This window comes from Phocoena sinus, chromosome 1 (assembly GCF_008692025.1).
Source record: "Phocoena sinus isolate mPhoSin1 chromosome 1, mPhoSin1.pri, whole genome shotgun sequence".
NCBI classification, from domain to species: domain Eukaryota; kingdom Metazoa; phylum Chordata; class Mammalia; order Artiodactyla; family Phocoenidae; genus Phocoena; species Phocoena sinus.
The window spans coordinates 130,251,708-130,268,670 of NC_045763.1; the positions used below are offsets into that span (position 1 = coordinate 130,251,708).

At 38.1% G+C, this 16,963-nt stretch overlaps 1 protein-coding gene across 2 annotated transcripts in view; it reads right to left on the reverse strand.

Annotated features, from left to right (window-relative positions):
• The window catches only part of ANKRD45 (ankyrin repeat domain 45), a 56,601-nt gene extending 45,573 nt beyond the window's left edge, over nucleotides 1-11,028 (reverse strand). The window contains exons 1-2 of one of the 2 annotated variants that reach the window (XM_032636202.1): nucleotides 10,943-11,028; nucleotides 3,093-3,459 (exon numbers count right to left, since the gene is read on the reverse strand). In XM_032636202.1, the coding sequence (XP_032492093.1) occupies nucleotides 3,093-3,444 (352 nt within the window). In that variant the 5' untranslated portion in view covers nucleotides 3,445-3,459; nucleotides 10,943-11,028. Of the gene's footprint in view, nucleotides 1-3,092; nucleotides 3,460-4,139; nucleotides 4,241-10,942 lie in introns of those variants that run through there. The other variant, XM_032636195.1, reaches the window with a different exon arrangement.
• Between the last annotated feature and the right edge of the window lie 5,935 nt (nucleotides 11,029-16,963).

The window sequence follows — 16,963 nt, forward strand, 5'->3', positions numbered from 1 at the left end:
CCAGAAGTCCCTTAATTTTAGGCCAATGGCTTCTTATGTTCCAAAAATTAATAGTGTTCACATATACGCACACAATTATCATCCTTTAAAAAAAAAAAGAAAATTCTGTCATTTGTGACAACGTGGATGAACCTCAAAGGCATTATACTAAGTGAAATAAGCCAGATAGAAAAAGCCAAATACAGCATGGTATCACTTATATGTGGAATCTAAAATAAAAATTATAAGCTAAACCCATGGAAACAGAGTAGAAAAGTGGTTACCAGGGGCTTGAGGGGTGGGGTAAACAGGGAGGGGTTGGTAAAAGAGTACAAACTTTCAGTTACAAGATGAAAAAGGTCTGAGGACCTGATGTATAACATGATGACTATAGTTAATAACTATATTGTATAACTGAAATTTGCTGAGAGTAGAACGTAAATGTTCTCACACACAAAAAAATGCAAAAAACCCTGAATTGATCTGTTCTCCCACATGAACAAGCTCATGGGAACTGAGTCAATACCAACCAAACAAGAAATTTACTGGTAAACTGTAATGTAATTCATTATATTATAATGATTAAAATAATAATTGCCAAATTGGTACAATTAGGTTTGCCAGTTCATGCATACTTTCCATTATAAAATCATCTTCATGGAATGCCTAATAAGCTTAGAATTTCCCAAATCATCAAGTCCTGGTTCCTTTTAATTTACCAGTTCTCTCAATTTCTTTCCTTTCCATTTTACTATAAGCAGCAAGAAGCAAGCAGGATGCACCTTCAACCTCTGCTAAACAAGATTTCATGGCAAGCATGATATCAGAATGAAGAAATGGATTATCTTAGAGCACATCATCAAACTTGAAAGACTGTACACCTATATCCACACACTGGAAAATACCTAACAAGAGGATGGCAATACTCATATCAATTAGTCAGAACACCACCTTCCTTGAATAGTACTAGAGGCACACTGTCAGATATTGATTTGGGGCTCTCATTTTCTTTTATGTAGTATGATATTAGATATTACTATCAGTCCCATTTTTGGGGTGAAGAAACTGTAGCATGGAAAGGTTATATAATTTGCCCAAGTCATAGGTAAGATTCAATACTAGGTAAGTTTGCTTCAGGTTCTCAATAGCCTTAAGAAAGGTTTCTTCTGTTCCTATTTCCCTAAAAGCTTTCATCATGAACAAGTGCTGCATTTTCTTTCAAAAGACTTTTCTACATCTATTGATATGATCATGTGGTTTTGTTTATTTAATCTTTTAATGTAGTGAATTATACTAACATTTTTTTCTAATGTTAAAACCATCCTGCATTAATGGGATAAACCCAACCTAGTCCAATAAATGTTTTAACACACAATCTTAGATTCAATTTGTTAATATTTTATTTAAGATGTTTGCATCTGTGTTAATAAATGACTGGCCTATAATTTTCCTTTCTAGTGCTGTCCTTAACTAGTTTTGCTATAAAAGTTATCTCTCATAAAATAAGTTAAGTAGTTTTCCAACTCTCTTTACATTCTCTGGAACCTTTGTATCAGCTAGACATTACTTTTTCCCTACAAGTGTAGTAAACCTTACCTTTTAAAACATTTGAGTTTGAAATTAGGTGGGGGTGGGACAATGAGGCAGATTTTGACTACTTATTCAATTTTTTTAAATAACTATTGCTCTAGTCAAGTTCCTAGTTTTTTCTTGAATCAATTTTGGTAATTTATATTTTATTGGAAAATTGTCCATTTCATCCAAGTTTTCAAATGTACTGTCATGAAGTTGTTTATGATACTTTCTAGGAATTTTTTAAATCTTAGTTTTTCCTGTGTGAATGCTTCATTTTTAAAATTCCAAATGTTGTTTATGCTCTTTCTTATATCACATATCAAAAACTATCAATATTATCAAAGGTTTTTCAACTCTTTTTCACTAAACCAGATTTTGGTTTTGTTGATTCTATTGTGGTTTTTTGTTTGTTTGTTTGTTTTTTGGTGGGTTTTTTTGGCTGCACTGTACAGCTTGCAGGATCAGGGATCTTAGTCAACAAGGGGTCAGAATGAACCTGGGACACCTGCAGTGGAAGAGTGGAGTACTAACCACTGGACCACCAGGGAATTCCCTCTCTATTGTTTCTTTATTTTCAATGTCATTATTTTACTCTATTATTTTCTCTTCTTCTTTCTTTGGATTTTCAGTTGTTCTTTTTCTAATTCCTTGAGTTAAATACATTGCTTTCTAATTTTCAATATTTCTTATATTCTAATATATGCATTCAATTAGAATTTTAATTTTAGTTTTATTCCACAAGTTCTGACATAACTAGATCCTGTTGCCACTTAAATATTTCATAATTTCTATTATATCTTTTGTCACCAACAGATAAGTTAAAGTATGTTTTTGTTTCCAAACTTATAGGGATTTTCAGTTATCTTTTTGTTACTATTTTCTAATTTTATTTTATTGTGGTCAGAGACCACAGACTGCATGCTACGGATTCTTTGATATTTGTAGACACTTCCTTTATGGCCTAACATATCAATTTTTTAAATTGTTCCATGTGAGCATGAAGAAAATGTATAGTCCCCATTTGCTAAAGATCATTGTTTTATTTTCTACAATGAGCATGTTTTATATTTGCAATCTGAAAAAACAAGTGACTGAATTTAAAGAGTTAATTGGATAATGACTACAAAAAATAAATCTTCAAAGGAAAGAGATAATAATATTATTGAGCATTTACTGTATACCAACTTTATATTTATTATCATATTTAATCCTCATAACCTATAAGGAAAACCCTATAAAGAAAAGACAATCATCCCCATTTTGTAGATGAAACAGAGACACAAAAAGATTAAGTAACTTGCCCTAGTCACACAGCTAATAAATAGTGAATTCTGTGTTCTTAACTACTATGCTATACTAAATACATCAACATGCATATACACACATTCATATGTGTGTGTATACACACACACACACACACACACACAACATATGCAAAATATAAAGCAGGCACATCAAATTTATCCAAATTTAAAGATAATACATAGCATCTTTAGGTAGTCATAAGTAATATTGATAAGAGAAAAAAGACGAAATACCTCTGGTGGTTTTCTCATTCAGATCCACACCATATTTGGCTAAAGCTCTAATCACATCACTTTGCCCAGCCATGCAAGCTGCATACAACAAATTTCTCCCAACAATGTCTTCTTCCAAGAGTAGCTGCATGGCCTGTTCATGGTGAGGGTTCTCAGGATCCTCAAAAATCTTCTGCAAACCTTCTACATCCCCTGTGAGAGCAGGGGGTAAGAGGGGATTAATGGTGGCAGTTTCCTCTGCTTCTTTGGATTCTTCTTCTTCTTCATTATCATCTTCTTCCTCTTCTTCTTGCTGTGAGAAAAATATTGATTTTTCTGAACTCTCTGACTCTGGGGGTCCTTCTGACTCCATTAACTCCAAAAATACCTGAGACCAAAAAAAGTAATAGAAATCTACTCAAACAAATCATTATTTGTTTATTTATTTGTTTGATCACTCAACTGACATTCAGTCAACTGAATGAAATGAAAGTACTTAACTGGTTCAAAATAAACCAGTTATAAAATAAGATACTGCATCCATTCAATCAATAAAGTTTATTGTGTACCAACACACTGCCTGAATATATACTAAAATGCTGAATGATGTAAACAGTAAATTCAGTAGGAACAGGAGAAATATCAACCTGGGTGAGATTCATTAGGAAAAGATTGAAAGAGAATGTTAAAGAGGCTCACCTGCCTAAACAAGGGTCCGTGGTGGGGAGAAGTGAGAAATACAGCTGGATCACTGAAGCCAGATTATTAAGAACTTAAAAATCAGGCACTGACATTTAGACAGAATTCATTCACTCAGTAATACTTACTGAAAGCCCACGAATATACTAAGTGCTGTATAGGCACTATGTAAATTACCAAGAAAAATCAAATTTATTTCCTGCCCTTAACAACTTACTATTACAAAGGAGAAAATATGACATGTACAAAATAAGTGTAATAAATGGTGACAAGTGCTAAGAATCATAAAAGATGAAGTGCTATGGGAGTTCAGAAGGGACCAGATTAAGTCCTGGTAAAGTTAATCAAGTAAGTCTTAATAGTACTCACTCTGTCAGAACACATATTAAATTGGGGATGATTCAGAGAAGAGTAGCATGGTTCCCTCATGTGTACAAAAATGTTTGTAGCTGTTCATAAAAGCAAAAATCCTGGGCAGGAAAAAGAAAACAATGCCTATGAACAGGAGCATAAACTGTGGCATATTCACACAAAATTGTATATGGTAGTTAAAATGAAGAAATTACAGTAATATACTGTACAATAGCCAGTGAGGAATTTAATTCTGCCACCAACCACTGAATGAGTTTGGAAGTGGATCTGCTCCAGTTGAACTTTGAGATGACTGTGGTCCCAGGCAACGCCTTGACTGCAGCCTCGTGAGAGACCCTGAAGTAAAAGATCCAGCTAAGCTGTGCCCTGATTCTTAACCCAGAGAAACTGTAAGATACTGAATGTACTATTTTAAGATATCAACTTTGAGGATAGTTTGTTATACAGCTATAAATAACTAAGGCACACAACGATATAAATGAATATTAGCAATACAGTATTAGCTGAAAAAAGTAAATCCAAAAGATTAAATATACCAAGATATATTTTTGTAAAGTTCAAAGCAATTAAAATTATGGTTACCAAGGGGGAGGGATAGGGGGAAGGACAGTTAGGGAGTTTGGGATTGACATGTACACACTGCTATATTTAAAATAACCAACAAGGAAAAAAATTAAAATAATAAAAATTAAGTTAAAATAGACTTTTTAGGAATATAAGTAGGTACAATAACACTTTTAAAAAGAAGAAGAAAAGCAAGATTGAACACAAGATTCAGGATAGTGTTGAGGGGGTGGGTAAAAATGCAGGGAATGGGATAAAGGGAATCACATTTCTAGTAAAGAATATGGCATTTAAGCTGTGCCATAAAGAATTGGCAAGATTTGGTCATTCACAATTCAGAAGGAATGGAAATCTAGTTAGACAAAATAATATCTCTTTATACCATAGCCCTATATTAATCTCTACCATCACTAAATGTGTATAATACTTATAATCTGTTGAAGTTAGGAATTCTCTGATTGCAAATAATAGAAAAATAATAGGATTGACTTTTAAAAGTAGGAGATGATTTTTCTCACATAGCAGGAAGTTTAAAGGTGGAGATGGTTCAGCAGCTCAAAAATATAGATCTAAGCTCTATTTTTCTATTCTATCACAGTTCATAAGACTTTCATCGTCATGGCTGTTGCCTAATGGTGACAAGATGACTGTCATAATTCCTGGCATCACGTCTGCATTTATAGCAGTAAAAGGGGGGAATCCCCCTGAGGACACTAGTGGCATTCATCCCTTTAAAGAGGAAAGTGAAAAAAAAAACTTTCCTAACAAGACCCAACAAACTTCCAGTTACATCTCAAAGGCCAGATTGTTTCCTTATATTTAAGAGAAGGAAAAAAAAAGTTTCTTGATTTTCCTGCCTCAATAACGGAAGCAAGCAAGGTAGATGGGGTTGGGGATGGGAGTTGAGTTAGCCAATCAATCATGACTCCACCATAAAATTTGGTCCAAATCTTATCTTTGAGACTGTTTTAGTCAATCCCTTCATTTTACAGAATGAATATAGAGGAAACTTATAATCCTTTGAGTGCCTGACATCCACTATCCACCCTCCCAACACACATCCCTGTACACATAAACACACACACACTCACTTCCTTAAAGAATCCCAATCTCCATTTTAAAAAATTCTTCTAATGGAAGATAAAGCTAACTCCCCACTACAGAAGCCAGAGAGGCACGATCCTACTTCTCTCCATCTCAGCACAAGCTTGGGAGCAGGCACGTAAGTTAGGTTCAGCTAATCAGCTACTAAGTCCCAGGATCCTGACTTTTTGTTGTTGTTAATCATTGTATTATTTTTGTTGTTGTTGACATATAACACTGTATTAGTTTAAGGTGTACAACATAATGATTTGATATATGTATATATTGCAAAATGATTACGTTTAGTTAATATCCATCACCTCACATAGTTACAAAATAGTTTTTTCCTGTGATGAAAACATTTAAGATCTAATCTCTTAGCAACTTTCAAATACAATATTGTATTCAATGCAATACAATATTGTTAACTATAGTCACTATGCTGTACAGTACTTCCCCAGAAGGTATTTATCTTGCAACTGGAAGTCCTTTTGACCACCTTCATTTATTTCACCCACCCCCTACACCTGCCTCTGGCAACTACTAATCTGTTCTCTGCATCTATGAGTTTGGTTTTTTTTTAGCTTCTACATATAAAAAAAACAGGATCTTGACTCTTGAACATGGGCCACAAGGACATGAGGCTACTTGAAGGACATTCAACACAAGTGACAGCAACAGTGTACTGTTAGAACTTCCTCCTATGAGAACATGCTGTGGTTCTTGTGGTGTGAGCCCCCCAGAGCTCCCCTGGTTCCTGCTCATCCAGCCTCCCTAATCATGTGGGCCCCTGGTAAGTAGAGCACTCAGATAATTAGTTCTTTCTCAAAATCTAATCTCCCTCCCTCTTTTCTTTTAACCATACTTTTTTTAACCAATATTTATATTGGAATAAAACTATTTCCCAGGCACTCTTGTAATATGGTGTGGCCATATGTCCAAGTAGTAAACAACAAGATGTAAGTAGACATGTATTGATAGTATGTAACTTCTAGAAAAGTGTAATTCCTTCTCACTGGATTGCAAGCCTGATACCTAGAGCTTGCACAGCTCATTTAGACCATGAGGTAGATGTCCTGTCCAAATACATATATATTACTTCAATTATAATACATAGCATATAATAGTTTGTCATATCATGTTTTAATTATACATGTAAACATATATAATGTCTATTAATAGGGTAACCAAAGAATTAATTTTTCAGTAGTAATGGACATTTTTATCTTGGGCACATTGCATTTATGGGTATATTTGCATACATATAATTTAACAAAATATCATTTATCCTTACTACATGTAACATACTGATGTTTTTAATCCCATCTATTTTTTAAGGCTGGGTGCCACCCACTAAATTGATTTCATGACCCACTAATGGGTTGCAACCCACAGTGTGAAGAAATATTAGTCTTGAATAACCACTAAGTAAACTCTACCACGAAATCAACAAGAGAGGCTCTAACAGAAGTTAGACAGCATGTGCTTGTGGTTTATAGCTTAGGTGACATATGTCCTCATGCACCCAGGACAGTTCCAGTGACATCTCTTCCCCTGGTGTGATTTTTTTTTAATTTATTTTTAGCTGCATTGGGTCTTCATTGCTGTGCACAGGCTTTCCTAGTTGCTGTGAGTGGGGGCTACTCTTCATTGCAGTGGGTGGGCTTCTCATTGCGGTGGCTTCTCTTGTTGCGGAGCATGGGCTCTAGAGCGCAGGCTCAGCAGTTGTGGCGCACAGGCTTAGTTGCTCTGCGGTATGTGGGATCTTCCCAGACCACTGCTCCAACCTGTGTCCCCTGCATCAGCAGGCGGATTCTTAACCACTGCACCACCAGGGAAACCCCAGCCCTGATGTGATTTTTAATAGCATCCTCTTTCACTCTCAAAACGTCCATTACTACTACACAATAAATTGTCACCTTACTAATATCGTGATATTCTGGAACATTCTACTAAAGATATCTATATTCAAACCTTAGAGAATGGAGGCAGGATGTGTTTGAAATGCCTTTCCTCACTGGCCCATCAGAGGCCCAGACATGAGACCTTGAAGATACTGAGAAAATTCTATTTGTATTTCAGATGTATTCCTGCTAGGCCTAGAATAGCTTTCTTTTTCTCCTCCACTCCTACTAGCAAAATCCTACGTAGGCCAAGCTATAAACCTACCTTCTTCCTAAAACATTTCTTCACTACTCTCTAGAATGTACCCAGGCCTTTCCCTCCTCTGAACTTCAAAGGTCATTATATATATTCTATACCATACAATCTACCAAATATGGTATTGTATTATTTTCTATTTGTTTCAAGTACTTAAAACACCAACTCAATTTGACTGTAAATTGGATAGGAGCAAGTATCAAGCTTTTGTTTCTCTTGTGTCACTTTCAGACTTACCACAATTCCTAGCTTGTCGTATGCATTCAATAACTCTTAACATCAGGCTTGCAATTTCCCCTGCTTTTCTTCACATCCAAGAGCAATGGATTTTGGAGTTAGAAAGACTTGAGTACACAATGCAACCCTGCAACTTATTAGCTACATCATACTGGGAAATTTACCTAATCTCTGCTAGGAATAACACTAGAACCTAGTTTATATGATTATTCTGAGACTTAAAATAAATCAGATGATGCACGTGCTAAGCACATGGTGAGCACTTGGTATGCGGACCCTATCATCATCATTGTACCATCATTCCTAGAGCAAAAGCATCCATGAAGCAAAAGACAAGATGGTAATTCTATTAGTTCTTTTCTTTTTTTAATACACAGTTTTCCTACATAGGGTTTGAGTAAATGACTTTCTACTCTACGACCACCAAACACTTGATTACAGACAGATTATTCTGCATCTAGAGATCAATCTAATCACAGGTTAATTCAGAGATGTGGAGATAAATTAGATCAAATCTAGGAATATGATTCAGGCCAGAATACTAAAAGCTACCCTTGGTACACCCTTGAATAGAGTTTAATTTCCATATCAATCCAGAAGTAATATGATTAGGGCAGCAGTTCTCAAATTCTATGATCTCAGGGCTCTTCACGCTCTTAGAAATTGAGAACACCAAAAGTGTTTGTTTATGAGGGTTATATCTTCTGTATTTACCATATTAGAAATTAAAACTGAGAAATCTTTAAAATATTTATTAATTCATCTTAAAACAATTACATGTTAACACAAAAGTACAGCTTATAAAAAATAACTATATAAAGACAAAAAATGATGAGTGGCATTATTTTACATTTTTGCACATCTCTTTAATGTCTGGCTTAATAGAAGACAGATGGATTCTCATATCTGTTTCTGCATTCTCTGCAATGATGTGTGATATTGTGATACCACATGTCATGTGGCCTCTAGCAAACCACTGTGACATGTGAGAGAATGAAAGTGCAACGGCAAAAAACATCGAAGAATTAATGTGAAGATAGTTTGACTGGCAGACTCCCTGAAAATGTCTTAGTGATCCCCAGGGATTCTCAGACCATACTCTGAGAACAACTGCATTAAGACTAACCCTCAAGCCACTCCACTCTATAGTCAAGCTCCCAAGACTGTTCTAATCCAAATCTAGACTGAACTAGGATCAGCCTTTCTGTAATAAAAGGACAAAGTGAAGTCTTGTAGGCCATTTATCCTTAGGCCTAACTTTTGAAAGACAATATCTAATTAGGAGAATAAAAGTAAACTCTCATGTGTTTGGTGGTCTTTCGCTGACTATGCCTTTCATCATATTGTCCTTTGAAGACAGAGCAAAGAATTCTATTTTCTATGGGTTTTTTCTTCTTATAACATAGAAGATTTAGAATATTTTAAAGTATTTTTACTGTGAATAAAAGTTGTAACAAGGTGATCATACTAAGGTAGCTTTTCCTTTCTTCCTTTTATCAACATTCTAGATATTGAAAAAACTTAACTCACTAACATTTTTGTTTTAGAAAACAGTTTTTCCCATGAGAAATATGTAACTTGTGTTTAATATATAGTGGGTTTATTTGTGTTGTTGTTAAAACAATAAACTTTTTTTAATTCTCAGTTTTAAGTTCTAATTCTTACTATACCTATAATATTTACTGTATGGATAGATACTTTCTTTGCCCAGAACAGTTATAACATGAATCAAAATTGCAACCCCACTACATATAACCAACAGTTCACATAGAAAATGAGCATGGAGAGGGGAGAGGGAGGGCTGGAACTCTGAAGGCAGAATGACTGTGAGTCAGAAGACCCATGCTTTAGTCCTGATTCTTGTATTTATTTTATTAAATATGCGACTTTTCTGAACTTACTCTCCTCAATTGTGAATTGAGAATAGTTCTGCCTTACTGAATTAGTGTGAATTTTAACTACTAAGTGTGAATTCTTTTGAGGCTGCTAAGGCACTAATAATAGAAAATCACATAGGTCCCTACTCCACAGGCATCCCAGTCTGGTGGGAAAGACACAAGTAAATCAGCAATGACAGAGTGAGATAAGGGGCATAATGGACATAAGCAAAGGGTGCTTGGAGAGTAAAGAGGCTGGACCTCTAAATTAGACTCCCGAGTGGGGAGGTCCCGGAAAGGCTTCGCAGAAGAGGGGACACTTCAGTATCGAAGAGCAGGAGTCTTAAAAGGAGAAAAGGGCAATCCAAGTAATGGGATTAGCATAAACAAAAGGCAAGGAAGGCAGACAAGACACTATGAAGTTGTGGTAGAGGAACAGATCTTAAGGGCCTTTTAAGCCAATTAAATTTTTTCTTCAAAAAATGTAGTCCCTTAAGGATTTTAAGTCCCAGCTCAAGGGAAAGGCCTCAAAGGGCGGCCCTGGGCTCCCAGGATTAAACAAAGGGAAGACCCGAGGATACAGACAGTGGCAGCCCCAGTGCGAGAACACGGAGGTGGGGCGGAGGGGGTACCGGTCATTTCTGGGCACCATAGTTCGCCTTTCCGCCTGAAGCCCGAGGGACCGCCCGCGGAGCGTGACCGGCTACGCAAAGCTCGGGGCAAAGGCAAAGACTGAGGACGCCGCGGTTGAGGCCCACTCCCCTCCAGCCCCTGCCGAGCAGCGTGGAGGGGAGATGCCCATTCTCTTCCACGCCCATGCGGAGAGCCCACCCCAGGCCCCTCGGACCCCGGACCCGCGACCCTCCGACCCGCACTCACCGCTCCCTAGGCCCGGGCTTCTGCGGTTACCATGGCGACGGCGCACCGGCGCTCGGCAGCGCCACCCCTCTGAGCGCGGCGGCTCCGGCTGCGCGCAAGCGTCAAGGGTACAAGGTGCAGGAAGCGGGAGGCCAAAGGCGGGGAGGAGTTCGTCAAAATGATTTAAGTTGCTGTGTTTGGACGGTGGCGTGCTGGTTTTTTCTTTGTTTTGTAAGTTTTCAGTAATATGGTCCATATTTATTTTACAAATTTAAAAGATAAAATCTAAAAATAAGGTGTGTATATTGGTTGCCGGCCAGTCTTAGACGTTTGGCCTTTAAACGAAAGAATTTTCAGGAAATATGAGGATGCATTCTAAAACAACGGAAGATTGTAAATATAAAACGGACAACTTGCTTAATTTTCTAGTCTACTGAGGATCTTTCTCCTATGGTTCACAGTCATTGTCGCCAACAAAAGGCGTTTCTTGGGACCTCACAAGCGCCCACTATGGCAGGAGCGGAAGCAGTTTGGAAACTGTGTCTCTTTTGATTCAGGAATTTAAGATCCAAAACAGTCTTTTAAAAGGGGGGAAAGGAATGTAGGTGGGATAGGAGCATCGAAAGAAACCAGTAGAGAAGAGGTAAGCGTACCCAGAAATTATGTAAATGTTCATATCGATCACGGAGGGAAGACCGGGAAGTTTTTGTACTGAAAAGGAAAAAAACCTTCATTTCTTTCATCATCTATTTCTACAAGGAAAGGAAGAGGTACCATTTTAGAGAAACTACAAACATTTTAGCTGAAGGCTGAATAGCCTAGTTTTAAAGTGAATATTTGGCCAAAGGCCCAAGCAAAACATCACTATCATAGATCTGAACTTCTGAAATACAAGAGGAATTTTGAAAAAATTTTAAACTGTAGTATTAAAATTTTTTATTCAGATAAGTTGTGGTAATCAGAATTGTAGAGATGACTTTGTAGACAGAGACAGTTGTCTAGAAGCTTTGTCAGCTGCTAGCTTGCTCCGGCAATCACCAATACTGCGTATTTGCTCTACTAAACACTCATTTCCTACTGAAGTTGGTGGAGGAGCAAGACATTTTAGGCATTTCACTTTTAATATGTTCTTTTTCATAGTCTTTGGTTTGGGGAGAGTCTTTTAATGTCTGAATGCAAGATGACTTATGATGCATGACTGTGCATGATTATGTTTTTAATTAATCTTCATTGGTTGTGAAGGAGTCCCAAATACAATTGTTTCTTGAAAGTCTTAAATTGAATTAAATAACTAAAAATTAAATAGAGTTCTTAAAGATTACTTTTAGTACTCTGAATGCTAGAAAGTATGGGAATACACTAAATAGGTCTGAGAAACCTAAAAGTAAAGGGGCCTTGTTCTTAACTTCATGTCAGAAACAGCTGCATGATTCATTGGGGCAGACTAGGTTAGAAACAGCCTTACAAAGGAGATTCCCGCCTCCAGTGTGGCCCAGATGCAGCAGATAGACTCCTACAATCACCTCTAACTCCCATGCCCGCCACCCAAAGCTTGGGATAAAGAGCTATTGGATCTGAAGGGGGTAAATGGATGTACGAGAGACATGTCGACAACAACCTGTAGGTACTAACAATGGGGGTCCAGATAAGACAGTGAAGGCCTGATGTACAAATTACTTAAGGAGCAGATGAGATAAGCACTCTTCCAGCTCCCCTAAAATCAGGTCAGCTCCAAAAAATTATGGTAGAGAGGTTTCCAAATTGATTGAAATTCATTTTTTCCACTCTAGGAGAATGGGTCCTCTGATTAGAATTTAAATTATTGGTCTTCCCTGGTGGTGCAGTGGTTAAGAACCCACCTGCCAATGCAGGGGACACAGGTTCGAGCCCTGGTCCAGGAAGGTCCCACATGCCGTAGAGCAGCTAAGCCCATGCACCACAACTACTGAGCCTGCACTCTAGAGCCCGTGAGCCACAACTACTGAGCCTGTGTGCCACAACTACTGAAGCCCACGCACCTAGAGCTCGTGCTCTGCAACAAGAGAAGCCACCGCAATGAGAAGCCGGCGCACCACAATGAAGAGTAGCCCCTGCTCACAACTAGAGAAAGCCCGCGGGCAGCAATGAAGACCCAACACAGCCAAAAATAAAAATACATCTATTTTTAAAAAAGAATTTAAATTATTTTAATTATTATTATATTTCTTAAATTCCATAGTTCATAGACTGAGAATCATGTTCTTTATACAAGTTAATTTCCGGTGAAATAACAGGATAAATTAGTTGAGAAAGTTAAAGTTACTCCAAGGTAACTTAATGTACTATATTAATATTTATATTTCATTAACTAAAGGCCTATCATATGCTGAGTACTATGTAAGTGATTCTTATAAATAATCCCTAATCCTCAGAGCAACTCTGTGAAGGTAGTATAATTATTCTTCAAACTGACACTCAACAAAGTTGGGTCATCTACCTAAGACCACACAGCTAGAAAAGAGCTGAACCAGGGTTTGAACCTAGGTCAGTGTGGTTTAAATTACCACAGGTTTGCCACTGGTTAGCTATAAACTAATTATGTATTAGAGGATGCCTGTCCAAACTGATAATTTAATTTTAAAATAATCTAACTTGAGCCATTGTTTTGGCAGTAATTAGAAAGTAACAATACCACTCCTACTGTATGACTAAAGGACTATTTCTGCATATAGCTAATCTTCACAGCTGAAACCTGAAGGAGAACGTACTGAACATCCATTGTTTCTGCCTGCCCATCCTTCCTCTTCTGGTTACAGCACACAGTTTTCTAGTAGGCAATCCCTTTCACACACTCTCAGCCCAGGTCGTTTGGGTGGGGCCAGTCCCACTCCAGATCAAGTCCCAGCCAAGCAGTGTTTTCTACACCCCTGGGCACAGTGATTAGGTCAGGAAAAAGCATGGGACACAGATCAGTGTAATCAAAGCTAATCCTGAATTTTTGCCAGAGCAGTAGGTAAATAGGCATTCTTTCTTCAGCAGGGGTTGATGAGAGACAGCCTGAGTTGCCAGTAACCATCTTGCCACTATGTGGAGAGAGCTTGACAGAGCAACGAAAGAGCCAAGAAATGAATCCTGAGGCCATTCCTTGAGCCCTGGAGCTAGAAATACCCAAAGCCATTTTTTATCCCCCTTTTTCAATTGTGTAAGTCAATAAATTACTTTTTTCTAATTCAAAAAAAGATTGGATTTTTGTTACTTGTAACATCAATGTCCCATAATATGGAGGGGGGGTATATATAGGATGGCTTTATTTTAGAAACATGCTATCCCTAGGGGTAAATACCTGAAATTTGGAATGGATATTATTGCAGTTACGAGTTTCACTTATGGATGGACCACCGTGCTTGAATATTATTGGTTAGTTGATCAATGTTAACCTGGAGGCAGGTTTCTAGTAAAATGCCCTAATGTTCTGTCACCCTCTCCATTTCACCATCTCTGAGTTAGTGACTTAAATATAACTATATAAGGCATACTTATCAGATGACCCAAGCCTTGGAATAATAAATATATAAGAGAGGATGACAGAGTGAAAATCCAAACTCAAAAGATAACTAGAAATTCAACAGGCAAAGGAGTAGAAAAAGGCAACCCAAAAGAAATGTAAAAATGCACGAGGCACAAAATAAACAGCAAAGTGCATTAGTGAATACCTAAGTGGGTTAAAATAGCAGGAGAATATGTGGTTGTGAGAGAGGCAAGAGATGTAGTTAGGGGGATTAGACGAGATCAGACAGCAATGGGGAGAATGGTTTGGAGAGGATAAGACTGCAGGCACAAAGAGGAGTCAAGGCTGACTCCCAGGTTTCTATCTTGTGTGACCAGGTGGTTTGTGGCTTGTGGTTTCCTAAATAAGAGAGATTTTGAGGAAGGGCTGGGTCAGAATCAGGATAATGAGTTCAGTCTTAGAAAAGGTAGAAATATCAGTGTGCCTGATATCAGTTACTGTATATTTGAATCCAAAGCTTAGTAGACAAGACCAGGATATAAATATAGATTTGGGAGTCATTGGAGTATAAATGTTATCAAAAACCTAAAAAGAAGATGAAGTCATCCAAGATGAGTGAATAAAAGAAAAGAGGGCTGAGGACAAAGCCCTGGGGAGCAATTACATAAGAAGTAAGCAGAGGAAGATAGGGAAAGAATGATCTGAGAATGAACAGACCCAGATGAGTGTGGCAACATAGAAGCCAAGGAAATAGTTTCAAAAAAGACTGAAAAAATGACAATGGAATTTGGCACTTAGGAGTAACCTTTGTGGGATCAGTTTTAGTGAAGGGTGGTAGGCAAAATCTAGATTTCAGTGGACTGAGGAATGAATGAGAGAGGTCAGGAAGTAGAACCACTAAGTTTTCTTTTTTTAAAGGCTTTTTTGTTTTTGACTCTCTAAATGCAAGAAATATCTTTATTTTTAATGTAAGATAATTTTGGCATTTGTCAGATATAACATCAGGGTCATCAATTTAACAACTATAATTGGAAATGAGGAAGTGCTGGCTGTGAATATACACTACTCTTTTGAGAAGTTTGACTAAGATGTGGAGGGAGGAGATTGCCCAGAAGTTAAAGGAAGACAAGGTATTAAGGGAGATGTCTTGGCAGCGGGAGGATCACAGAAGCCTGAGTGTATCTATAGGATGATATCAAGGAACTAGTAGAAAGAGAAGATTAAGAAAGGAGATGACAGGTGAAGTAAGATCCTAAAGGAAATTAGAGGGAAAAGGGTTAAGGTATAGATGGGAGGGTTGGCCTCAGAGAGGAGGAACGTGGCTTGGTCCTCTAATTCTGAAATGGAAAAGGTAGCAGTGGTGTGGATACAGATAATTTTTCTAGACTATGGTATTGGAAGTTAAAGAAACCAAGCCTGATGGCCTTGAACAAAGTATGCTTAAACTGAGGGAGGAAGAGATGAGTGAGGGGCTTGAAGATTTGGCAAAATAAAGTTTAAAAATATTGATGGCAGGGCGCAGTGGTTGAGCGTCCGTCTGCCGATGCAGGGGACACGGGTTCATGCCCCAGTCTGGGAAGATCCCACATGCCGCGGAGCGGCTAGGCCCATGAGCCATGGCCGCTAAGCCTGTGCGTCCGGAGCCTGCACTCTGCAACGGGAGAGGCCACAACAGTGAGAGGCCCGCGTACCGCAAAAAAAAAAAAAAATGTTGATGGCATTGAAGAGGTGAATGAGGATGAAGACCATGAATTTAAGTGACCCCCAACCTGCAGAGTCAAGTGCTTTTCTCCAGCAATGCTCAGACATCCAGCTTGATCTGAAGTGGGTGTGATGGAAGGATAAAGATACATGAGGATAAAAAGTTCTGGTGAGAAAATGAACAGTAAAAGGATTAACCTTGTCCAAAGAAAAGTTGACCCTTTCCCCCCAGCTTCTTGGAGGTAACATCTAAACCCTTGGTATGTCCTGCCTGTCTTTGTTTACCTGGAGGCCTTGGACCATGCTGCATAGTCTGTGCTGATAATGTGCTTTATGGTGGGGCCATGGGTCATGCAGCATCAGCTCAGCCTCTCAAGCCATCTCTAACATCCCCAATGCAATCAGCGAGCCCAGTTTTGTATTGGCATCTCCTACCATCAATCTGGTCTACAGAGGAGAGCCACTACTGAACTTATTAGTGATTCTGGGTTCCCTTCTCTCTAGCACCTTCCTTATTACTTTGGTAAATGGTGTATCCTCTGGTCTGTCCCATGGAACATTATTGCCTGGTGAGTTTTCCAGGCTTATATATTTAGTACGTATATCCATTTTAGCATGCTCACTTCTTTGAACTTTTTAATCCCTTGTTCTACTGCCTTCCATGGAAATTCAGGCATCTTTACCTCATTTAGTATGGGCCATCACTATCCATGTGTATGAAACCATTCTGACAGCATGTTTACACCATCTCCTGAGATCCTTGCCAGGTTGTTAAATCCTGTATCCCAGGAGAGTGCTTCCAAATTAATTAAACTCCCTTACTCAACTCTGTATTCTATCCCTCTTGATCCAGC